This window comes from Musa acuminata, chromosome BXJ2-9 (genome assembly GCF_036884655.1).
Source record: "Musa acuminata AAA Group cultivar baxijiao chromosome BXJ2-9, Cavendish_Baxijiao_AAA, whole genome shotgun sequence".
NCBI lineage: Eukaryota > Viridiplantae > Streptophyta > Magnoliopsida > Zingiberales > Musaceae > Musa > Musa acuminata.
The window spans coordinates 41,713,779-41,739,768 of NC_088346.1; the positions used below are offsets into that span (position 1 = coordinate 41,713,779).

Below are 25,990 nucleotides of genomic sequence, written 5' to 3' on the forward strand. Positions count from 1 at the left end.
ACCGCCTCTCTACTTCGACCGACGAAATCACCATCGCGGCGAGACCACAGGCAGAGTTGATGTGGGCCCCTCAGGGCACAACACGTGGCCGTTCTTTGTGAACCCGCGAAGACGAAGCTGACCTTCGCCTGCTTCAACTGACGAAAACACCCCCGCGACCGTCGGGAGAAGGGGAGGGCGCGCGTGGCACTGAAGGCAGCGACGCATCACGGCCACTCGTTTGGCGATGCGATGACGTCGTCGTACGATGGCAACACCGGCGCAGCATGGCACCACGCATGCGAGTGCCAGCGGCGCGGGCAAACACGTGATACTGGAGATCTCCACGTGTGCCCACATTATAGTCGCATCACTTGATCATCTCACGTTCCTAACTCTCAAGTTATGGCCTAACCAATCAATCGAGCCACCACTAATTCCAAAGCAAGCAAGAGGGATCACAGAAATGAATGAAGGATATATCATGTTGGAGGACCTCAACGATGAGAAAGAGAGAGAGAGAGAGAGAGAGAGAGAGAGAGAGAGAGAGAGATCTTGTCAATTTGCAGAGCAACAGGGGATGGGAAAGCAACGCCATGAACTCAGCCTTCACTTTTCTACGAGGCGGTAGCGGTGCCAACGAAGGCCACCAGCTTGCTGGCTCGCTTGTGATCTCATGTGCATCGCCTGCCTCCGCTTGGGTCACCGGAGACGCCATGTGTGACTTGTGGAATCTGGACGTCGAATTGCATCAGGACAGGTTTCTTGTCCTGACCTCCGCAGACGAGTGATTGTGGTTCTCGAATGCTTTGGATGTGATATGATGTCAAGCAGCAACTCGGCTCAAGATCATCCGTCTGGATAAATAGGCCTTAATAGTAATTATACCATCATGCTGAAGGTGCAATTAGTGTTGACGTTGGTCATTAACAATTTGGCTTGGCAGAATAGATCCGACCTTAGAAAATCTAGCCTTGAGAAGATCTAATACACTGGCTATGCTGTCCATCAAACATTCACGTCAGTAAAATATTTAAAAATAGTTCACGATGGAACTTGAGGTTTGGTAAGGAAAAAGAGAGTTTAAATCATCATTGATTCTATTTTGATTTATGGGATGTGGTAGCCAATTTTTTTTATCGGACTGACTCCACCTGTATAACACATTAGTCATCTAAAAAATTGATATTAATTTTATGATTAGGGAAATATTTTCTCAATCAATCAGATATGTCCATTTACTGATCGGATAAAAAAAATATTAGTCATATTAAAAAGCATTGATTTTAATCTTGTTGTAAGAAAATACTTTCACAAGGTAAAAGATCAAATACCCCAACATAAAGAGAGCACCAATGCAGACAGGACACCACATCAGGCAGCACACAGCAAAGTTACTCTGGCAATTAGGGTTGGTTGCATGCATATAGCAATGTACAAAGAACGAGATTAAGATTTACAATTTGTGGAATTGCACTCTCTATCCCCACCTGATAGATAGATACATTATAGTCTTTTCAAGCTCTTAGTTCCTTGCATCAATCTTCTGCTTATCCACCTGAGCATTCTTTCAGGTTAAGTGACAATGAATTGCCAGTGCTCTTCTTATCAACCTCGTCCCTAATTGCCAGTGCTCCAACAACAGGCTCCACTTCTGTGACAATGACAGCATTCAGATCTTGTCCGTTTGTATACCTGCTGCTTCGGAAGACGTGGATAATGGGATGGGAGGCAGGGGATCTTTGCCGCTAGATTCCGTGTTTCTCTGATTCACATTTAAAGCCGTGGTAGACTTGCAGATTGCTGCGGTCTTAGCCTTCGACTTAGGTCTAAGAGCATGTATTCTAGTATATAACCTGCACAGGTGCAACATTAAACCATGAGAAATCTCCATCGTATGCGCTTATCGAAAACCAACCCTCTCCATCCTATGGAGTTATCGAAAACCAACCCAAAGTGGATAAAAATACTTCCGTAAAATTTGATCCGTAGGAGAGACAATTCTACTACCTATTAATGCATTTTGAGTGTTCCATTCACTCTGATAGTGAGTGATGGAAATCAACTAACTTAGTAACCAAACATCCCAATAGCTAAAGAGCTACGAGACATATGAAATGCAAATCCACACTCAATTGAAACAAGATGGATCGTTCAAGATTGAAGTAAGAAAAACTATTATAATCACTTTATAAAAATTGATGAAATAATTAGAATAACATTTTGATTTCCTTCAAACATCACAAACTAAGAAGTTTAACAAGTTAAAAGGAAAAACAAAGAATTTTGGGTTTTGAATACCACAAACATAAAAGTTTGATAAGTTTCAAAGTTCATGCAAGAACTTAAAAATAAAACACTCACCAATGGTGAAAAATGATTATACTTCTGAATTATCTAGTTACAAAGGGAGTTAGCCTTGTTTATATATTACAAAGGCTAAGTATAAAAGATAATCCATTAAATGATATTCATATTCATATTCATATTCTCATTCATGAATCTACTTTGAACTTATTTAAATAGCTAAATGTTAGATCATTCGTGAATAAGCCCACAATTCCTAATATGGTTTAATATGACTGAATGACCTTTATTCTTCAAAATGAGTTAAAATTCGTCATTCTCTTAAGGCTAGGCTTTCTCTTTATGATTTGGACTTATTTGAATCATGTTGATCATTTTAGGCTCTTTTTGCATCTATAGAACTTTAACTGAGTCTTGACCAGCTTGCTCTTTCAAATAAACAAGTCAAGGCTTCTTTCATCCTTTTAGCTTTAGTTCTTGGCAATGATCCTCCATGAATAGTTGAAGGGTCCTTGGTAGAATTGTGATCAACTAATTGGTTCATATCATCCCCCCTTTCCTTGAAATGATTCATCCTCAAATCAGCACCTTCATCAAACAAAGATAAATAAAAAACATTGAAACTTACACTATATTGCTATACTCACCTGATAGTTCCAGCTTGTATGCATTGTCATTGATTTTTTGAAGGACTCGAAATGGACCATCTACTCTTGCATTAGTTTAGACTTCCTTTGGCTAGGAAATCTTTCTTTGAGTGTACCCAAACCCAATTACTAAGTTCAAATACTACTTGCTTTCGACCTTTATTGTGTTGTTTCTCATATTATAGAGTTTTCTTTTCAATTTGTGTCTAGACTCTTTCATGCAATGCTTTGACAAAATCAGCATTTTGTTTACCATCCAAATTGGCCTTTGCCAAAGGTAAAGATAACAAATTTATAAGATTTAATAGATTGAACCCATACACAACTTCAAATGAGGAATGGTTTATTGTAGCATGCACACTTCTGTTATAAGCAAACTCCAAATGTAACAAAATTTCCTCCCAATTTTTTAAATTCTTTTGAATTATGGCCCTCAAAAGTATTGATAAAGTTCGATTTACCACCTCTGTTTGTCCATTTGTTTGTGGATGACAAGTGGTTGAATACAACAACCTTGTACCCAACTTGCTCCAAAGTGTTTTCCAAAAGTGGCTAAGGAACTTCACATCTTTATCACTCACAATTGTCCTTAGAATGCTTTGTAATCTCACAATTTCTTTAAAGAATGACCCCGCAACATGTGTTGCATCATCTGTTTTGTGGCAAGGAATGAAATATACCATCTTGCTAAACTTGTCAACAACAACAAAAATATAATATCTCTCTCCTTTTGACCTAGGTAAACCCAAGACAAAGTCCATGGATATATCAGCCCAACGCTCACTAGTTATAGGAAGAGAAGTATACAACTCATAAGACATTACTTTAGATTTAGCTTGTTTACAATGCATTTTTTATACAATATCTTTTCATGTGTGGCAAAAAAAAATGATCACTTAACATATCTAAAGTTTTTCTAACCCCAAAATGCCCCATTAAACCTCCATTATGTGCCTCTTTCACAAGTAATTCTCTCATTGAACATTGAAAAACACACAGCTTAATTTTTTTGAAAAGAAAACCATCATGTCTAAAAAACTTGTCAAAACCCCCTTTCTCACATGCCCCATAAACTTTCGTAAAATCATGGTCAGAATTGTATAAATCTTTAAATTACTCAAAATCCATTAATTTTGCATCAAATTTAGAAATTAGAGCATACCTTCTAGAAAGAGCATCGACAATCATATTTTCCTTACCTTGTTTGTACTTGATGATGTATAGAAAAGATTCAATAAACTCCACCCATTTTGCATGCCTATGCTTAGGTTTCCATGTCCTTTAAGATATTTCAAGGACTCATGATTGATGTGTATTTTGAATTTCTTGTACCAAAGATAGTGCTGTCATGCCTCTAATACTCTTACGAAAGCGTAAAACTCCTTGTTATTTGTTGGGTAGTTAAGACTTGCTCCACTTAGCTTCTCACTAAAGAACGCAATGGGTCTGCCTTCTTCCTCCAATACCAATTCCACTTGCATCATACTCAATCACAAAAGTTTCAATAAAGTTAAGTAAAGTAAGCAAAGGTGCTAAACTGAGTTTGTTTTTAAGCAAGTTAAAGACATCATCTTATTCTTTAACCTAAATCTCATATTCTTTTCGATGCATTCAATTAATGGTGCAACAATTGTAGAAAAATCCTTAATGAATCTTCTATAAAAGTTAGCAAGATCATGAAAACTTCTAACATCATTAACACTAGTGGGTTTTGGCAACTCCCTAATTAATTTTTCTTGATTAACATGTATTCCTTTATCGTTTACAACATATCCAAGAAAAGTAATTTCATTAGTACAAAAAGTGTATTTCTTTAGATTAATATATATTTTTTCTTTTCTAATACATCAAAAACAACTTTTAAATATGTTACATGCTCATCAAAATTTTTACTATATACAAGTATATCATCAAAATAAACCACTATAAACTTTCCAATGTAAGCACGCAAAATACGGTTTATCAATCTTATGAAAGTGCTAGGTGCGTTAGTTACCAACCATTCACATAAATCATGTTTAGTTTTGAAAGCAGTTTTTCATTCATTACCCTCACGCATTCTTATTTGATGATATCCAGATTTCAAATTAATTTTTGAAAACACACAAGAACGATGCAATTCATCTAACATATCATCTAACCTAGGAATAAGATGGCTATACTTTATCATGATTTTGTTGATGGCTCTGCAATCAACATACATTCTTAAAGATCCATCCTTTTTAGGCACCAACAGAACAAGAACTACAAATTGACTCATACTTTCACATACCCTTTTTCCATAAGCTCACTTGCTTTTGGATTTCCTTGGTCTTTTCTGGGTTGCATCTATATGCAGGCCTATTTGGTATGCTTGCACATGGAATGAAATCAATTTAATGCTTAATTCCTCTAATTGGTGGCAAACCATTAGGAACTTCTTCGGGAAAGAGATCCTTATTTTCCTACAAAAGATCAACTAACACTAGGCAAACTTTTGTCAATTTTATTAGAAGCAATCAAAATATCCTTATACATAAGTACAAGTAAGGGTTGCCTTATGGTTAAGGCTTTTTTCATATTACTTAATTTTCTTTCACTCAAGCCTTCCTTGTTTTCTCTCCCCTTGTATTTCCTAACACTCTCATTTTTACTACTCAATTCACCTTTTTTCTTTTCTCTCTCTTTCTTGCTCCCTTCCCAAAGTTTTGGTTAATGAAGACTCAAGCTCCTCGTATTATTGTTTTATGCACATTTGGTCTTCAAAAATTGTCTTTGTAGGCAAAGGTCCAAGTTGATATTTTTGTCTATCCATGATCAAAGAATAATGGTTCTTAAACTCATCATGTATTACCCTTCGATCATATTGTCATGGTCTCCCCAACAACATGTGACCAACATACATAGGTAGTACATCACACTAAACTTTATCCTTATATCTACTAACTAAAAAAGAAACTAACACTTGCCGATTTACTTTTACTACACTACTATCATTCAACCATTGTAACTTATAAGGTTTTGGATGTTTGATAGTTGGTAATTTCAATTTCTCCACGAGCAAGGTACTTGCTATATTTGTATAACTTCCTCTATATCACATTGCACAACTTGTTAGTAATCAAACAATGAGTATGAAATAGATTTTCATGTTGTTTACTATGTTTATCATTTTTATTTTACAAACTGAGGGTGTTGGGAAACACAAGGGGAGAGAAAACAATGAAGGCTTGAGTAAAAGAAGATTGAGTGTTTATGTCAAAATGAGTGATATGAAGAAAGCCTTAACCATGAGGTAGCCCTTGTACTTATGTACAAGGATGTTTTGATTGCTTTCAAAGAAATTGATAAGAGTTTACCTAGTATTATTGTTGATCTTTTGCAGGAAAATAAGGATCTCTTTCCCGAAGAAGTTCCTAATGGTTTACCACAAATTAGAGGAATTGAGCATCAAATTGATTTCATTCCGATTGCAAGCATACTAAACTACCACGAAAAGACCAAGGAAATCCAAAAGCAAGTAAGTGAGCTTATGAAAAAGGGGTATGAATATGTGCAGTTCCTCTTTTGCTGGTGTCTAAAAAGGATGGATCTTCGAGAATATGTGTTGATTGCAGAGCCATCAACAAAATCATGGTAAAGTATAAACATCTTATTCATAAGCTAGATGATATGTTGGATGAATTACGTGGTTCTTGTGTGTTTTCAAAAATTAATTTAAAATATGAATATCATCAAATAAGAATGCGTGCGGGTAATGAATGAAAAACCACTTTCAAAACTAAATATGATTTATATTAATGGTTGATGATGCCTTTTGGCTTAACTAATGCACCGAGTACTTTCATGAGATTGATGAACTATGTTTTATGTGCTTATAATGAAAAATTTGTAGTGGTTTATTTTGATGATATACTTGTATATAATAAAAGTTTAGATGAGCATGTAACACATTTAAAAGCTATTTTTGATGTGCTTAGAAAGCTAATCTAAAGAAATACACTTTTTGTACTAATGAAATTAGGATATGTTGTTAATGATAAAGGAATACATCTTGATCAAGAAAAAGTGAAAGTAATTCAAAACATACTAGTGTTAGTGATATTAGAAGTTTTCATGGTCTTGTTAGCTTTTATAGAAGATTCATTAAGGATTTTTCTACAATTGCTGCACCATTAACTGAATACATAAAAAAGAATGTGGGATTTCAATGGGTAAAAAACAAGATGATGCTTCTAACTTGCTTAAAGACAAATTCAGTTCAGCACCTTTGCTTGCTTTACCCAACTTTGCTAAAACTTTTGAGATTGAGTGTAATGTGAGTGGAATAGGTATTGGAGAAGTCTTAATGCAAGAAGGCAGACCCATTACGTTATTTAGCGAGAAGCTAAGTGGAGCAAGTCTTAAAAACCCGATATATGACAAAGAGTTTGACGGTTTGGTAAGAGTCTTAGAGACATGGTAGCATTATCTTTGGTACAAGAAATTCATCGTACACACCGATCGTGAGTCCTTAAAATATCTCAAAGGACAAGGAAAACTAACTTAGTAGGCTTAGCAAAATGGGTAGAGTTTATTGAATCCTTTTCATACATCATCAAGTACAAACAAGGTAAGGAAAATATGGTTGCCAATGCTCTTTCTAGAAGGTATGTCTAATTTCTAAACTTGATGCAAAATTATTGGGTTTTGAGTATATTAAAGATTTATACAATTCTTACTATGATTTTACTAATGTTTATAGGACGTGTGAGAAAGGAGATTTTGATAAGTTATTGAGGCATGATGATTTTCTTTTCAAAGAAAACAAGTTGTGTGTTCCTCAATGTTCAATGAGAGAATTACTTGTGAGAAAGACACATAGTGGAGGTTTAATATGACACTTTGGGGTTAGAAAAACTTTAGATGTGTTACATGATCATTTCTTTTGGCCATACATAAAAAGAGATATTGAGAGATTGTGTGAGAAATGCATTACTTGTAAACAAGCTAAATATACATTAATGCATCATAAGTTACATACTCATCTTCCTATACCTCATAAGCATTGGGTTGATATATCCATGAACTTTGTCTTGGGTTTACCTAGGTCAAAAAGAGGGAGAGATTCTATTTTTGTTGCTGTTGACAAGTTTAGCAAAATGGTACAGTTCATTCCTTGCCACAAAACAGATGATGCAACACATGTTGTAGGGCTATTCTTCAAAGAAATTGTGAGATTACATGACATTCTAAGGATAATTATGAGTGATAGAGATGTGAAGTTCCTTTACCACTTTTGGAAAATACTTTCAAGCTACTTGGGTACAAAGTTATTGTATTCAACCACTTGTCATCCATAAATAGATAGACAAGCGAAGGCGGTAAATTGAATGTTAACAATACTTTTGAGGACCTTAATTAAAAAAAAAATTAAAAAATTGAGAGGAATGTTTGCCACATATGGAGTTTGCTTATAATAGAAGTGTGCTTGCTACAATAAACTATTCCCCATTTGAAGTTGTGTACAGGTTCAATCCATTAACTCTTATGGATTTGCTACCTTTGCCTTTAGAAAAAGCTAATTTGGATGCTAAGCAAAAAGTCGATTTTGTCAAAGCATTACATGAAAGAGTCCGGACACAAATTGAAAAGAAAACTCTACAATATGAGAAACAACACAACAAAAGTCGAAAGCAAGTAGTATTTGGACCTGGTGATTGGGTTTGGGTACACCTGAGGAAGGAAAGATTTCCTAGCCAAAGGAAGTCTAAATTAATGCCAATAGGAGATAGTCTATTTCAAGTCATTCAAAGAATCAATGACAATGCATATAAGTTGAAACTACCAATTAAGTATGACAATGTTAATGCAACCTTCAAGTTTAAGAAGATGCTGATTTGAGGACGAATCTTTTCGAGGAAAGGAGGAATGATATGAACCAACAAGTTAATCACAATTTTACCAAAGACCCTTTAACTATTCATAGAGGATCAATGATAAAAGCTAAAGTTAAAAGGACGAAAGAAGTCTTAACTTATTTATTGGAAGGCATTTGGAAGGAGCAAGCTAGTCAAGACTCGATCAAGGTTCTATGGATGCAAAAAGAGCTTAAAATGGTTAATATAATTCAAATAAGTCCAAATCATGAAGAGAAAGTTCAGCCTTGAGAGAATGACGAATTTAGTCCATTTTGAAAAATAAAGGTCATTCAACCATGTTGGGCTACATTAGGAATTGTGGACTTATTTTATTTTAGTTTAGGTTTTATTTTGTTAAAATGAAAGATCATGTGTCTTTTGATTAGTCATAGGGAATTTCAAGGCAGACTTATAAATGGTCTACATTCATGAATTGGGAATATGAATGTCATTTAATGCATTTAATGAGTTCATTCCCTTTGAACTTGGCCTTTGTCCTATATAAACAAGGTTGACTCCCTTTGTGAAGAGATAATTTTTCAGAAATATAATCATCTTTCAACACTTGTGAGTGTTTTATTTTTAAGTTATTGTATGAACTTTGAAACTTACCAAGCTTTTCTACTTGTGGCATTCAAAACCCAAAAATCTTTGTTTTCTTTTCAACTTATCAGACTTCTTAGTTTGTGATGTTTTAAGGGAATCAAAGTGTTGTTCTAAACATTTCATTAATTTTCCATTGATAAAGTGATTAGAATAGTTTCTCTTACTTCAATCTTGAATGATTTGTTTTGTTTCAATTCGTTGGAGGGCGATAATTTATATTCCATATGTATTATAGCTCTTTAGCTATTGAGGTGTATGGTTGCTAAGTTGATGATTTCCATCATAACTTGGATGCCTTGAGACACTTAGGCTTAATAACATTTGATAGAAGATTCTCATTCGATAAAAGAATGCCTTAATAAAGACACTTCTTTAGCAACATGGATGAACTTACTAGTTACTACTTACATGATAGATCTCCCTAGTGTATATTATTTGTTGATGATATCGTCTTAATTGATGAAAGCTTAATTTGAATTAATTATAAACTTGAGCTATAAAGGCAATCCTTAGAAACCAAAAGTTTTAGATATAATTCTAGGAATATATGAAATATAATTTTGGTAATTCTAGGAATATAAATGAGAATATAGTTAAGTTGGATAAGAATTTTCTCTAAGTAAAAGCTTTAGATATCTTGAATTAATTATTCATCAAGATAGAAAGATCGATAAAGATATTATTCATAGAGTAAAAACAAAATGATTAAAATAATGAGGGGCATTACCTTGTGTGATCATCAGACATATTTGAGATTAAAAGAAAAATTTTATAAGATAGTTATAAGACTAACGATACTTTATGGCTCTTAATGTTTGGCAGTTAAGAAACAACATATATAAAAAATTTATACTGCCGAGATGAGAATATTAAGATGGATATATAGAGTTACTAGGAAAGATAAAAAAAGAAATACTTTTATTTGTGAACAACTAAGTATCACTTCGATAAAAGATAAGATTTGAAAATATCGTTTAAGATGATATGAGCATGTGTTTAGAAGACCTCCGGATGCGATAATTAAAAGAGATAAAATGATTAGTGTTAGTGGTATAATAAGAGGTAGAGGAAAACCTGGAAAGACATATTGATACTTACAAATATGTCTCTGAACCTAAAAACTATAAATAAAAATTTACGTACTCTGAACCTAATTAAACATATTAATACTCAATTTAAATACTTACAAATCTCAATAGCAGCAAAAGATCCATATAGCCGAACCCAAAATAGCTAGGCTTACGACCTTATTATTCTCATTGGTTACTTTCATAAAATAACTGAATACAAAGTGGAAAAAAAAAACTAATCAGCAGCAATACCAAGCCCTAACACAATTTTGAACTAAAAAATTTTCAACATCACACTTACCATTGTTGGAAAAGAGACTACAAAAGGGTCTAACTTGGACTGTCGAGTCTAACTTGGACTGTCGACACGAGCTTTCAATCAGGTTGCTATATCCACTCAATGTTTAAGAGTATCACTTCCAACTGCACCAATCTGCAGAAATGGTTTATAAGAGTTGGCTTGATATTTTTCCAAAAGCATCATAGTATTAGTAGTTATTTCTTTATGATATAAAACAGTGGCAATCAGAATATCACAATAAGTTTGGGATAAAAGGTTACAGCACATAGCTACCATAGTAGTTGACTGAAAAGAGTGGATCTGAAATATTATGAATCACCTAGGGGAGATATGATATGTAACAGGAAGTTCTTTTAGTTGCATGATCTAAAAGAAACAAAGATATCACATCTTAATTGAGAAAAGGAATCTAAATCTACACGAGTTGAGTTAAACTGTTGAATAAGTTCTCTTTATTGACATGAGAGGCCCTAAATCAAATCATTCATGCTAAAGATTATAACAACTATAGGATACTGTGATTAAAATTTTAGGCTCCCAATGCTCATAAGTACCTCGAAAGTTCCAGTTTCCCCATCCCCAAAAGTTGATAACCACGGTTAAGCTTTCAGATATACAACTATACAAATCGTACTCAATCCATATATCTTCAAAAATGAGAAGTATCATAATATATTACAATCATGCGCATTAGGTAATGCCCAGTATCATAATATATTACAATCAACATGCAATGCATCTTCAACTGCATGCTGCCAGAAGTTGGGTCAAATACCATAACAAAAATATCCCAGCACCGTATTTTGACTGCTATTGGATGAAAGTTAAGAGGGAAGAAACCTTGCAAAGTAGCTCATTTAATGTGTTAATTTAATGGATAGCTCATACAAACTTATGATGCAATCATTACAAGCCATACATAGGTATGAGTGCTTTTCTTTGCTAAAAGAAAAAAAGAAAAGCACCTATCATTCTTTCCAAATTGCACACAGGCTAAGTGTATTGTTCGTCACATTTCAGACAAAATGCATTTTGTAGGTTGGACGTGTATAACTGTGTGTCCAAACTTTTCCAATGGTCACCTGCATAGTTCTACTCAGCTGTCTCACAGGCCTAAAGGAATCAACTACTTGTCAAAAATGTCATTTTTGGAATATCAAGGATTTGTTGTAGCATTCCAATCCGGAAACACTATAATGAAGAGCAATGTGCTTCTTAGCATGTCCATCCAACGAAGGTAGACGATTCTAAAACCTTTAAAGGTCACTTAGATGCCCCCTAAAAATCTTTGTATCACAAAGGATATGATTAAACATAAATCTTCTTTCCTCGAACATTTCTTTTATAAGCACAGTTGTTCATGCACCACTTGATGATCCACTCTAAGCTTAGTGCGAAATTGTTGGAGAATCTAACTAATCAGCCTCCAAGACAACTAAAACCCTCCAGCTCGTAAATCCACATCGACCGAACCATCAGAATCTATACACTACACCGACGAATCTCCTAAATCAACCTTTATCAATAAAAGCAAACCAAGTCGGATTCAAAAGACAAACAAAAGGTATCATCTTTAAGTCCTATACACCCAAGTCCAGATCTTGCAAGAAGACCAAAGACAAACAATTGAAACAAATGCTAAGCCCACAAAACCCAAACGACTACAAAATCAACAATAATAACATGAGGAATCGATTCGTTGAAAGAAGCAACCAAAGCATCGAGAGAATGGAACCCTCACCCATGGGGGCTTGAGATCCTTAGGGGAAGAATCAGAGAATGGAAGATTGATGTTAGAATCCCTTTATTTTCTGAGTTTTTGAATAATGTTTTATTGAGTTTGTTTAGTTCAGTAAGAGTCAGATAGAGGTTTATTTAATATTTATTTATTATTAAGAGTCCAAGTCCTGATGAACTCTAGGTGGAACTCTATAAATAGAGATGTATCTATTTGTTTTCATCAAGCAATGAAATATTATTCAGTCTTTTGACAAACCCTAAAAGGTCGATCCTCTTGAAGTGATCATCCCCTTTTCTCCCATTTCTTCTATGATAAAACCCTAGGGTCTTATCAATTGATGATGCGAGTCGGGATGTTGACCACTTCCTATGGCAACATCATCGCTAACTGGAGAGTGTTTTGCCATTTGGATGGAATGTTTTAAGTGACGTCACTGTCCTTATTTTGATTGGATAACTCTTCCTAGAATTGGAGGCCTATGTGATAATTTACGAATAGGAAAGGATTATATTCGTCATGAAGCTGGAGTCCACTTGACTATTACCGCAAGTGAGTTGAGTCAATCGGTTCGAATGAATCGGATTAGACGAGACACAGGTTTAATTTTTATTTGTTTTTTGTCCAAAGAGGAACCACATAGAGAATGGCTTTTGTGTGGTCTTCTGTCCATATAAGAATCAATAAAAATAAAATATTGAGAAGGCAAAGATTGCAAGCACAAATGGACGTGTCGTTTTTATTGGTTATACATTTCTTCTCTTATTTTTCTTTTCCTTTTTATTTTTATTTTTCTTGATAATAATTGGACATGTGGTTTTTATAAACCCTCCTTGCCCTCTTCAGAGCAAATATACGAAGTCAATGAACTATCATCAACCATCACATTTGATCTAAACCTCATACTGACTTGAAACTTGCATCCCTTTTTCCTTTTTTTTTTTGGTGGAAGCATGCAGAAGCCCAGGCTATCATGTGCAGATCGTACATGAAATATTCAGCACTGGTCAGCTCCCTAACACTCTTGCGTTAGGATGACTAAACCATTGAATCTTCAGTTCATATAACAACAATGCATCGGTTTTATCTACTCTGAGCAAATAATGGTAGAACAATGCAAAAAAGGGCAGCAATCCATACCCCTATGTAACATGAGGTTCAACCCGACGCAACATGTTCATCATGGCCTTGTTAACTTCCAAAAATACACCATTGAATATCTAAAGCAATTTCCAGGGAGAAAGTATCAAATATTGATCCAACGGAAAGAGAAACTACACAAGTTTATGCATGTATGATGAGTTCATCATTTGCACCTGTCTGAGACGAAGGAGTGGCAAGATCTTTCGTGTTCTTGGGTGCATGGCGTTGATGGATCAATTGCAAACAGAGAAATGACATGTTAATTACCAAAATAACAAAGAAAAATCAATTTATGACATAATAGACTATATATATTAAAAGGGTAGAGAAAAGGTGTCGCCCACCCTCGAATGCAGATGATGAAGAGAAGCTTGGCTTTAGGGCTACAGTCGACTCCACCCTTCATCCTGGCCTCTCTCTTCAAACGAATCAGCTGTTTTTCCTACCAAAAATGGGAACTCCAAACGAGATAAAAATCGAATTTTTAACAACACGAACGAAATAGAACGATCACACCGACAGTGCAGTGGTCAGTAATAAGCACCTGGGATTCGTTACTCCTTAGCATACTGCTTGGCTCTACTGAAGATTAGTTTTCGGTTCTACCTGGCCTTCTTCTTCTTGGCGTCGAGGTCCTGTTTCTTCACCAGAGCCCACTGCTCCTCCCTCTTCCTCTTCTTCAGAGCCGACTCCGGGATCACTGCCTTCGCCTCCGCAGTCGCCATCTCCCTCCCACTAGAAAAGACATACATCAAGACCCCAAATTGAGATAATAGGAATTACGTTCGGTACCTTTTCCGGGTCGGCGACTGGATTCACGATCGAGAAGGCTTCAAGATCATGCCGACCGCTCGATCGAGCGACTGATGGGTCTTGGAATGAACGAATGAACCCAATAATTTCACTGATGGGTCGAGCCTCATGTTTCTGTTATGAAAAACGATACCACCGAACGCAAAAACAGCATACAACTGAAAACACATTTGGTACTTTCTATTCTTGTTTCCGTAAACATAAAATCAACAAAACAAATCTTGCGATTGCGACTTGCACGAGTGTAAACTCGAAAACTACTGTGCCGTCACGCTCCGCGACGTCACATAGCACGCGATGAGTGAGACAACAACAGTTGGATCCCGTTCTAATCGGGTCAGTTTGGCATCGTCGTGTCGCAAGTCTTGACTTGAAACGACACTGATGCACGTCTCCAGTGACTTGGTTCAACTCACTCCAGGTTTTAGCTCTCTCTCCGTCTCGTCTTAGCCCAGACTTCTTGCTGACGATTCCCGGGAAATAGACAAAGCGATTGAATTATTGCTAGCAGACAAACACGGGAAAGTACGGTGGTATATTACCGTCAGCACGGATCTTGGTAGCACGAATCTAAAGGCAACATCTGAGCCACGCCCCATGCCGGCAGGTCAATTGGCGCAGTAAACCGTGATTCTCACCGCATCGAGTGTAGTGAGTCACGAGGATGACGTGGACAGACGAAGGACACATGAAAAGGCAAATTACCGCCTCCGTTCCACGTGATACAACTTGCGGTCCGATGTTTAAGGTGCCAACATTCCCAACGTCTCAAGTCGATTGTATCTTACTTTATGGAAGTGCAGAAGCTAACATTAGGAATATTTGAGGGATACATATGTAATATTAGAATTTAAAGGGGTTAAATGCGTCATTTTTTCGAATGTTGCTCGAGGTTGGTAATGGGCATCAAAGTGAGAAATTACCTGGAAACTTCCAAATCGTCTTCTCGGCGAAAAAAGAGCAAAGAATCCATGGATATGGGGTATAAGTTGGCGGAGGAGGCGAAGCTACGAGGAAAGCTCCTCCGGTTCTCTGCTTGGGGTTTCCCGTGCCGCACGTTTCCCTCCCCCAGAAAAGGTAAGCGCCGAGCCCCCAAACGTCTCTTGGCTTGTCGATGGCGGCAGGGCATCTCCTTTGGGAGCCCTTTTCTTCCGATCTCGATCGGTTTGCAACCGTCAAGGGCCGCTGATGCTCATTGGACGCCCCAGGTCCCGCGGACTGGGTGTCATCTTTCCTGCGACAGCATGGCCCAATCGTCGGGGAAGTCGTCACCCAGCGGGCGGTGGGACGAGGAGTGTGGCGGCGGTCGTGGTAGCGAAGACATCTGCGGTCCCTTTGACATACCTCCCAAGAATGCGCCGGTGGAGTGCCTCAGGCGGTGGAGGGTATGCTTTTTGATTCTTGAACCCTGGGGTTGTTGGACCTCCAGGGTTTTGTGTGGTTAGCATTCTTGTCGCTTCACTAAACGTCGATGGAGGATATCCGTTTTGAATCCTGAATCATGGAGTAGTTATAACCGGAGTCTTATTCTATACTGAGAGACGACTTCTTTTCTGATCTTGGATGTTGAATTGATGCCAGGATAGTTATTTTTTCTTTCTTGATGTATGGTTGAATATCAATTGAGGAATAGGGCTTAAATTCGTAGGGAAGGATTGAGTGGAATAATTGGGTACCAGGTAGATGTTGGAGGGGACAATTCCCGAACAAAAGATTTTCGTTTTGCATTATTTGCTGGGAGTTAGCTACTGATGTAAAACAATGAAGAGGATTTGATTTTCCAAAAGATGTATGCATTGTGTCTTGGAAAAAGCCTTTTCTGGAGTTGTTTCAATATTACAAAGGTTCAGAATGTTCAGACAAAGCACAAAAAGTTGACAAACTTTACTGGTCATGTGAACTAAATACTCCAACTGAACAAAGAAATCATTTCTTTAAGAACCTTTTGTCTTCGGTCTTGACCTTTTTCTCCTTAATAAAATAGTTGATATGCTTAGATAAGTGTCTCATAGGAGACACTTGTCCATTGTATTTTACATTAGCACTATGTTTTGTTTCTTGGAAAAGCCTTTTCTGGAGGAATTTCACTATTACAAAGGTTGTTCGGAATGTTCAGACAAAGAACAAAAAGTTGACAAACTTTACTGGTCATGTGAACTAAATACTCCAACTTAAGAAAGAAATCATTCCTTTAAGATCCATTGTTCTTCTGCCTTGAGCTTTTTCTCCTTAACAAAATAGTTGATATTACTTACATATGTGTCTAACAAGAGACACATGTCCACTGTATTTAACAAGGATTGCTATTTCGGGTATCAGACCCGTTTCGGTGATCTAATCGGACCGGTACATACTGGTCGGTTTCAGTGTACCATTGTCAGTACATCAGTATGTATGGATGTTTTGGAGAGGAAGAAACAGAGGGAGAAGTGGAAGGGACGATGTAGGAACAAGATTAGGAAGAAGAGGAAGAAGGAGAGGCAGCGGAGGAAGAAGGAAGAAGAAGAAGGGGAAGCGGTGCAGGAGGAAGGAAGAAGACTGAGCAGTAGAGGAGGAAGAAGCCAGGGCAGTGGAGGAGAAGGAAGAAGGGGAAATAGTGGAGGAGGAGGAAGATGGAGCGATGGAGAAAGGAGTGGAGGAGGAGGAGAAGGAAGAAGGAAGAAGAGGAGGAGGAGAAGAGGAGGGCGTGTACTGGAGAGACAAATAGGCTGGTGACATCCAATAGCGACAGTGGCAATGGCAATGATAATCGTCGAAGCAGCAACAACAACATCGTAAGAAATGGGGAGAAATGGGTTGCAAGTTCTAATTAGGGTTGGTGTCACATGCAATTTTAGGGTTTATTCTTTTTATATATGATTTGGAATTGACCGCTTGAAATGCGAGTGGTCCGCCTACCAGTACATACTACCTTGGTTTTTAATATAGCACAACAAACTTATCAGTAATCACCCACCTGTTTTATCAAGATAACTTATGATAGATTTAAAAACATATGCTGCCAAATTAAACCAAGGATGAGCCAGTAGGGTCTCTAACACTATAAATTGTTTGTCCTGATCTAACCTGATGAGATAATTGAGCTAAAATGATTAATCCCAAATTAGTAGTAGTATACCATCAGGTCATTATAGGTCAGTCTAAATCCTTGCTCACTTCTGATGTGGGGCTAAACTGGGCTTTACTTTGTTATTTGAATTCAGTAGTAGGTGAAGGGAGTGTTGAAAAAGGCTTACAATTGGCCACTTCAGAGCTCAAAGTTTACAATTGCTTTTTAATTTTAAAACTTTGAGATACATTACAAGCCAAAACGTTTTATGAGAAGAATTCTAATATGCCTAAATCTTCTAGGAAGATATAAGTGCATGTAACATGAGACTATAAATGTAAGAGCTGACTTTGGAAGATGAGATTTTATACTTATCATCTATTTTAAATCTTAAGAAAATAAAAACATTATATATAAGTATCTTGGACTAAAGAATCAGCGATATTCCCAAACATGTTTAAGACTTTTGAGTTAAGCATGTGTCAATGAGATAGAGCATAATCATCTATAGGATAATCACCATAGTTTTATGGACAAGCTAATGTTTATGAAGTTGTTCTGCAGCATTTGGAGACGAGATAAGCTTGACCAAAAGGCTGAAAATGGTGGCAAATATAAGCTCAGTCTGTTCTCTTTTTGGATTGTAAAGGAATACTAGTTTAGGTTTTCTTTCAATATTAAAGTATGCAATTTTCAACTTCCTTTCCTCCTTGGTAATTTTGTGTCCTGCATCTTCATAAACTTAGTACTACAAAGTTATTCTGCCTCGCTAAATGCGGGGACATTTAGGGACAGGAGAGGGTATATCATCAGCCATGTCTTTGATAGGTGTATTGGTGTATCTCCTGCAGTTTCGTGACCTTGGTACTAAGAAAATCAGGCTGCCTCAATGCAAATCTGGCTGCCAAAATGCCATTTTTCCCTCTGTGTCTGGCATGGGATTCCCATTATATTCATTTGCATGTTTTGTAGGACTAGTCCTTTGATTAAATTTCAAAGATAGCAAGCTCAATTAAAGACTATCTAGTTTTCAAGGATACTAAACACATTTAGGTATGAGCAGTCTTTCATAGAACTTTATTTCTTGAGGTATAGAGAATCTGAAATTTCTGATCAATGTGGGCTGGGATCCTCTTCTATACTGGAATCTAGTGCTGGGTGAATAGAAGCCACAAATAATTAAGGCCTTTTCTTATGATATGCTATATTATCTTGTCTCTAAGAAACACATTCAACATGCTATTAAAATCCTTCAACAATCTGTTGCTTGAGTTTACTTATTTTGCAGGTATCTTTGGGGATTCTAAGGTTTTTGTTAGATCTAAATTTGAAACAAACTGATGCAAAACCGATGTTGATCTACATCTATAGATGACAATGTGCACAATGACAAATGGATTTGGCTTTGCTAACAAATTGTATTAAATATTGTGTTGGCATGTTTTGAGTCTTTTGACTATCAACATACACAAGACATTCTCAGTCACAGTTTGAGTGCTATGAAGAAATCAGATACCTGTATCTTCCTCTCCTTTAACACTCTCTTCTTTGCTATTTAAATATGTTCCACTGGTACTTTGGCTGGTGAACTTTGCAGTTCATTTGTGTAAGCAATATTAATGTGCAAAGGGTGCAAGTCTGCAAGATCAAAGTCAACTTTGAGATGCGGGCAGTCGAACCACAGTTTTTTTTTGTAGTTGTTTAATCTTTTCATTTCAGTGGTGGACAGGAAAACATTGATTCCAAAGTTTTTAGCAGGGGGAAATATTATCATGGAATTTGGGATTCTAGCTCTTAAGAGATTAGAGGAGTAGCTATCTTTTATCCTCCTCTCTCTATGGGCAATAAAAGAAAGAGTTAAAGAGGTCTCAGTTGCCTTGACCAATCACTGCAGACCAATAATTTGCTGTCTATCTCAGCATTGCAACATTGTTTGTTACAATTAGAAGTTGAATGTAGAATGCCCTAGAACTAAGAGAAGGTAGTCATTCTTTCTAATATGAAAATGACGAAGCTAATAGAAAGTACATCATATATATTCAAACCATTAAATTATTACTTGGGTTCTCATTTTGCCCCTGATGAATTTTGTGTGATCCAAAAGTTGGCCATTTAGGATTCAGGTTGAGTTGTGAGTTATCGTTGCTCATTGACAGCATCGTGATAAAACATGACAAAACATATTTCCAAATTATCTTCTATATTATGGTATCGTTGAGAGATCATGACAAAACATCAAATTATCTTCTATGTTATATTTCCAAAATTTGTGATGGATTAGTGTTCTTGGATGTCAAATAACTATATTAATATGTTTTACCATTTTTTATCTTGATAAAACCAGATGATAGGTTCATTTCTTTTTAGATCATGGATTGATGTTCTCATAAGCCATAAATTCAATGAGCAATACATAAATACTTATTGATTCACTAGTTGAAGAGGTTCGTCATGAGTCTCCTCTACTTATATTCCCTATCTTATACATGTAAACTTGCTGGAAGAGAACCAAATATTTTTGTACTTACCTTAGGATGAGCACATGGTTGAAATAAGAGGGGTGGGAGAAAAGAAAGAACTGAATAGGATTTTTTTTGTAATTTTTATTTAGTTAGATAATGAACAAATATGCTTTCTTAGACTTGTTTGAATGATACTGGAAATACTTTAAGAGCTAGAGGAGAAAATAAAGCTAATACAAGTATGCAATCATCCTTCCAGTATTAGGTGGTTGATCTTGCAGGTTTCATCAATTATAATTTTTAGGATTAAGAGTTGATAGAACCTCTGGGATATGAATCAATTGGTAGTCAGCTTGTATTGCTTTTAAAATAATATAGGTTTTGTTTGTTGTTCAGCAGAGTCATTTGCATCATTATGTTCTCAAAGCATAATGACAACAATTCTTATGTTGCTTAGAACATAAAAATCATAAAAACCTATAAAGTCACATGCTTATTTTGTTTATTCCGGCCTAACCTTGACTGTCATGCATTGTCAATTCTTGTCACTGACTCACTCTTTGGTTGTGTGCATATGTGGCAGGGTATATTCCTCAATAGATATTAAGACCATGGTGTTTAATACACCGGACAAAAGCTTTCTGTGTTGCTAATTCTTTTCAGTTAATGTTTTGTTTTCTCTTTTGTGGATATTTTAAAAAACACTAGTTGGCACATGCTAGATATTCTAAATCCAACAGTGCAAAGAATGTTGGCAGCATTCTTTTATCCACTAAGTGGGATAAGGCCTTATAGTTGTGCATTTTTCTACATCATTAGGGGAGCATGTGTCATTTCAGATTCTTTCCCTTGTGTCTATTTTTGACATTATAGTATCATTACCATGTTGAAGTTTTCTTATTATAACTTCTGCTTAAACAACTGTTTTCTTGATTGTGTTCAGCAAGCAGCCCTTGTGCTAAATGCTTCTCGTAGGTTTAGATATACCTTGGATTTGAGGAAGGAGGAAGAAAAGGAGCAAGTAAGGAGGAAGATCCGAGCGCATGCTCAAGTGATAAGGGTATAATTTTTGGTATAAAAGGTGCAACTTTTAGGTACCTCAAAATTTCCAGTCTGCTTATAAATTTGAACTTTTTCAGGCAGCATTCCTTTTTAAAGAGGCAGGGGAGAGGGAGAAACCAGGTTTTTGATATGTTATTGTTTTGCAAATCACTTCAGTCTTGGTTTCATATTTTCTACTATATTTTAAGTTCTACTGTGGTATGTCACCATTAATTTTAAACAATATGCATGACATCCTATGTGCATATTTTTGCTCAAACAATTTGACACAGGAATTCCTGGAGTCCCAACACTTCCAGCTATTGGTTTTGGAATTGGACAAGAAGTTCTTACTAAAATAACCAGGGAACATGATTTTTCTGCTCTACAAGGATATGGAGGGGCAAGTAACAAGTTATGTTTCAATATTGTATCTATCCTGCCCATTATTTGAATGCATAATGTACTGCTGATTTAGGTTAAAGGACTATCAAGTTTGTTGAAGACCAATTTGGAAAAAGGAATCAGTGGAGATGAAGCTGAACTATTGCGCAGGAGGAACTACTTTGGGTCCAACACTTACCCTCGGAAAAAAGGAAGAAGTTTTTGGGTATATGCTGAACTCATTCAATATCTCAACTGTTGGAGTCAAAGTGTCCTGTTGTAAAATTCTGTACGACTTGTGCTTTAGGTTTTTCTATGGGAAGCTTGGCAAGACCTAACCCTTATCATCCTTATGATAGCTGCAGCTTTGTCATTGGTGTTAGGCATAAAGACCGAGGTGAGATTGGCCTTGTAATATTTTAAGTTTATTTACTTTTTACTTAGTTCCAATGGTATTCTAAAGCCTAAGACACCACTATTTCCTGCCAATGTTTTGCCTGGTCTTAGGTCTTTTTAATAGTATCCATAAACATGTCTTGGCTCACATAAAACCAGTTTCTGTGTTTTTTAATTTTAAGGAGCACAAAAATTCTTTTTGTACTAATGTTGCTTGGTCATAACTTGTTTTTGTGCAACATGTCATATCCTAGCAAATTGCAACAGTTTATTCCTTGCACAAGAGATGAAGTTGCTTATGCAAACAATTAACACATAGGTCTTTTGGTGAGAATTATATAATGCATGCTATGCCACATGTAGAGGACGGGCCATGATACAATGGTTAGGTTACTCCCTTGTGACCTGGGAGTGTTTGAATCATGGAAATAACCTTTTTAAATATTTAAGGTAAGACTGCGTATATTGACCCTATCAGATCTAGACCCCGCATTTTTGTTGTGCCACGTCATATGAGAGCAATGTGTTCCATCTGCTGCATCCAAAAACTTCGAAAATACTTTTGTTAGGTTGATATCGACAATCTAAATGGCTCATTGCAGTAATCACTTGCAGCAGCCATTTTAGGTTGGTGTGTAACAAATGCTATGACCAGCTAACTTTTGGTACTCAGCTGCTGCTAATATGGCCATAATGACCACTCTAAGCCCAAAATTTACAAAATGTACTCAGTTTGATGCATGATACGTTGTAAAAAGTTACAACAAGTACACTATGTGACACACGACAAATTTTTTAAATATCCTAGTTATATGTCTTGAGTCTACTTTAGATTTATCTACAGTCTAATTTTTGTTTACATTTTGAGTTATGGAGTGATTTTCATCAGTATATTAGGTGATCTTTAAAGGGTGTTGATATGTTGGGTTTGGGAGGTCTTAGGAATCAGTCTTGTTGGTTATTTGAACTCAAGACGTTTTCTGTAGATTTTTTTTCCTGTATCTGAACTTATAAAGACCAGAGAGCTCCTGTAGCCAACTCACTAGAGTTTGCCCTCTAGGTAGTAGAGAATCTAGAGATATTTAGAATTGAGAAGTTATGATTTGGTCCTAGGTCTCAAATGTCAATCAAATCAATTGGCATGGACCACTAATTATCTGTTCGACCAGATGCTGGTATTGAAAGATATTGCTCAATACCATACAATATGTCATATATTATTTTTTGTTATTTTATTTAATGATACTAGGTGGTCTAATTCAGTATACCACTCGTTTACTGGTACTGCACCAGTCCTACTTACTGTAGTGGTTCTGTAGTTTGTTCCAACAGAGGCTTGTTGGGTAGTTTGTTTCTCCCTAGGCTTGTTGTGCACTAAACCTCTCTCCGGCATCTCTTTGCACATCCCTCTTTCTTGCTTTCTTCTTTTTCTTCTTTTTTTCTTTCCTTCTTTCTTTTTTTCTGCTTTCCGGAAAGAATACAGCAGAAGATTCTCTTATTTTCTGCCTCTTCTGGTTCTCTATCTGCTAGAAGCCATGGGAAGCAGCTGAAGGTGCTCTCTTGATCATCATAAGGGCATTTGTTTAGAGATTTAGTTCAGAGCTGACACAGATATGATCTCTCTTGTTCCTATGTCAGTTCTTCAATAACAACATGCTGGAAGAAACAAATTTGCAGCAAAAACTTTCTACTTCCGTCAACTTAGCTCTATATTGAGCAATGATTGAGCTATCCTATATCTTTTAGATATTGTACTCCCAACAAGTTGATTTTACCATCGATGTGTGTACAACGACTATCGGTCCTTTTTCTACATAAACTGGTGTTAGAGCTAAATCTGGGAGCTGATGATATTTGTAGATCGATTCTATTTTTCAGTGGTGGGAATGTCGGTCCAGTCTCATTGAAGGACTTACAGGATTGACAATTATGCTGTGAAATATGTGTTGGAAGAATCAGGCTGAGCAAGATGGTGATTGGAACATCCAGATAATGGTCATGAACTCTAGGAGCCTTTACCATGGGTTTTCTATTAGACTTTGAAAGAATCCAAAAATGCAAGGACCAAAGTTGTAGAATGCCTGAAAGATGATGACAATGACAAACAGTGATCTTAATGCAACTGTCTATTTTTATCAATTTACTTTTGAGAAGCCAATAAACAACAGTAAGTATTATTTCTTTCTTGATCATCCCAGGATATAGATAAGGGAATATCTAATGATCTACACCTGAGGGTGGATTAGTCAATTTGCAAATGAGGGTTTGGTGATTTATTTATTTGTACTTGGTGCAAGCATCAAACTTCACCATTAGATCATTTGTGATGACAGCTTGATCATTTGTTAATCATTTCAGTGGACACAATTGGAGACTTGGAGTAAGACAAATTGTTGTAGTTTTTTTTTGTTTTTTGTTTTTTTAAAAGAAAACTGTTTGATTAGCCTTGAGCCATATTGGCCCTGAAAAAGTGTCCGTTTACAAAAGAGTCAGCATCATTAACTCCCAAGATAAGAGTTGATCTTTGAGTTCTACCTAAATTAGCAAAGTTTGTGCGGCAAAATGATTGCATTTCTATTGACAAAACAAAACTGTGTCACATTGAGTTGTCTGGCCAACTCCAAAATATCTGCTACTAGTGACCTAAAGCTCCATGGGACCACCCCACTCATCCTATTTAACTAATTTATCACTTCCAAAGCATCAGATTGCACCAATAAGTTCTGAAGGCATTCCTACTTGGCACGCTTTAAAGCTTCAAGAATGGCCATGCATTCAGCTTCTTTTATGTTGGTTCCTTCACTCGCTGTTTCTAATAATGTATCCTATACCTGCAAGAAAAGACGGTGAAATGAAACATCAGATTCAATCTTGTAATCTTTCATATCCAGATTCACAGGTTTGGGGTTTTTGCTTCCCCTAAAATTCCCCTCAGGTCTATATTGGTTTAGAAAGAAATCATTAGTGATTGCGGCCACCTTACACCACAAGGAGAAAGGCTTGTTTTGAGGGTTACAAATGTTGAAATCGTTACGATTAAGCCAAAGATACCTAAGTGAATTCTCAATAAGACTCCCTACTAGAATAAACTACAAATTGTTGTAGTTCTAAGCTAGGTTTATAACTTCGGTCTGTACCGGTGTACCGACCAATGGTCAATATAGTATGTATAGAGGCGTATCGACAATATGCCCAAAAAAATAAAAAATAGCTCCAAAAATGTCTAAAAATAGAAAAAAATTAGATTAGGTTTCTTAAGTTGGAAATAAATATAAATTTAGTTTAATTTTAGCAAAAATAATCTAAATTAGGAAAGAATAATGACACATCCTTTTTGGGTTTTGAAGAGTAGCTTTATGGTACGTTCTAAACCATCCTTTCATTAATATTGAATTATCTAATTGTTAGATGTTAGTGAGAATGAGTTTGAGGGATTTGAAGAAATTGAGAGAGTAATATGAGTTGGAAGAGAGGGGAGGAAAGGGCTTAAAAACCCTTTCCTATGTTCAAATGATCAATTTGACCATTTGAAATAGGGCGATCTTAGCCCTTGATTAGTAATGGTCGAAATCCGATTGTTATCGACTGGTATAGGTCGATAATGGTCGAATTTCGACTGTTACCACCTAGTGTAGACCCCGTATCAATCCCCTGTCAGACGATATGTATCGCCCATACCAAACGGTATAGGTCAATACTGCAAACCTTGATTTTAAGTATGATTCGTCTCATCGGTTTGGACTGGTGTATCGATTGATCGTCAGTACGGTACATACCAATCCGTACCGACACATTGTATGGTGGGGCATATTGATAGACCGATATGTGCTGCTTGTACTAGTCCCTTATTGGGCCGGTACATACCACCCATATCATGTGGTATGTTGCGGTACGGTGAACCTTGGTTTTAAGTTGTATATGATATATCATTATCTATGACTTTTCTATTTATTGGTTTTTTCAATTCAGTATAATTTTCAGTGGAGTTTAGAGAATCGAGATCCATTGTTTTTCTTTTTTTTTTGGCCAGATAAGAGTCTTATTATGTTTTTTTTTGTTAGAAGTCAGAATTTTTTAGACAAGAAAGATATGAACCTTTTTTAGCTCTGTTTATTTCCTTTTCTCCATAGGAGTTTTAAAGGACTTCAGTAATTGCTTGTATCAAACAAAGGATA

At 36.3% G+C, this 25,990-nt stretch overlaps 1 protein-coding gene and 1 long non-coding RNA gene across 4 annotated transcripts in view; one reads left to right on the plus strand and one right to left on the minus strand.

Moving 5' to 3' along the window:
* Positions 1 to 1,356: 1,356 nt before the first annotated feature.
* LOC103973188 (uncharacterized) lies at positions 1,357 to 14,603 on the minus strand. Of its 2 annotated transcripts, none has more exons than XR_010491385.1 (7): positions 14,463 to 14,603; positions 14,215 to 14,405; positions 13,844 to 14,112; positions 13,668 to 13,747; positions 10,790 to 10,921; positions 10,606 to 10,698; positions 1,357 to 1,835 (listed from the first exon to the last, which is right to left on the minus strand). It is a non-coding gene; the product is annotated as an uncharacterized LOC103973188 (long non-coding RNA). The 2 variants fall into 2 exon arrangements; XR_010491386.1 differs by having other exon boundaries at positions 13,844 to 14,128.
* Positions 14,604 to 15,413: 810 nt separating this feature from the next.
* Positions 15,414 to 25,990, plus strand: part of LOC135623443 (calcium-transporting ATPase 5, plasma membrane-type-like) — a 30,433-nt gene continuing 19,856 nt past the window's right edge. The window contains exons 1-7 of one of the 2 annotated variants that reach the window (XM_065126420.1): positions 15,414 to 15,560; positions 15,692 to 15,868; positions 20,938 to 21,054; positions 21,134 to 21,176; positions 21,329 to 21,438; positions 21,514 to 21,645; positions 21,727 to 21,816. In XM_065126420.1, coding sequence (XP_064982492.1) covers positions 15,728 to 15,868; positions 20,938 to 21,054; positions 21,134 to 21,176; positions 21,329 to 21,438; positions 21,514 to 21,645; positions 21,727 to 21,816 — 633 coding nt within the window. In that variant the 5' untranslated portion in view covers positions 15,414 to 15,560; positions 15,692 to 15,727. The remainder of the gene's footprint in view (positions 15,561 to 15,691; positions 15,869 to 20,937; positions 21,055 to 21,133; positions 21,177 to 21,328; positions 21,439 to 21,513; positions 21,646 to 21,726; positions 21,817 to 25,990) is intronic. The other variant, XM_065126419.1, reaches the window with a different exon arrangement.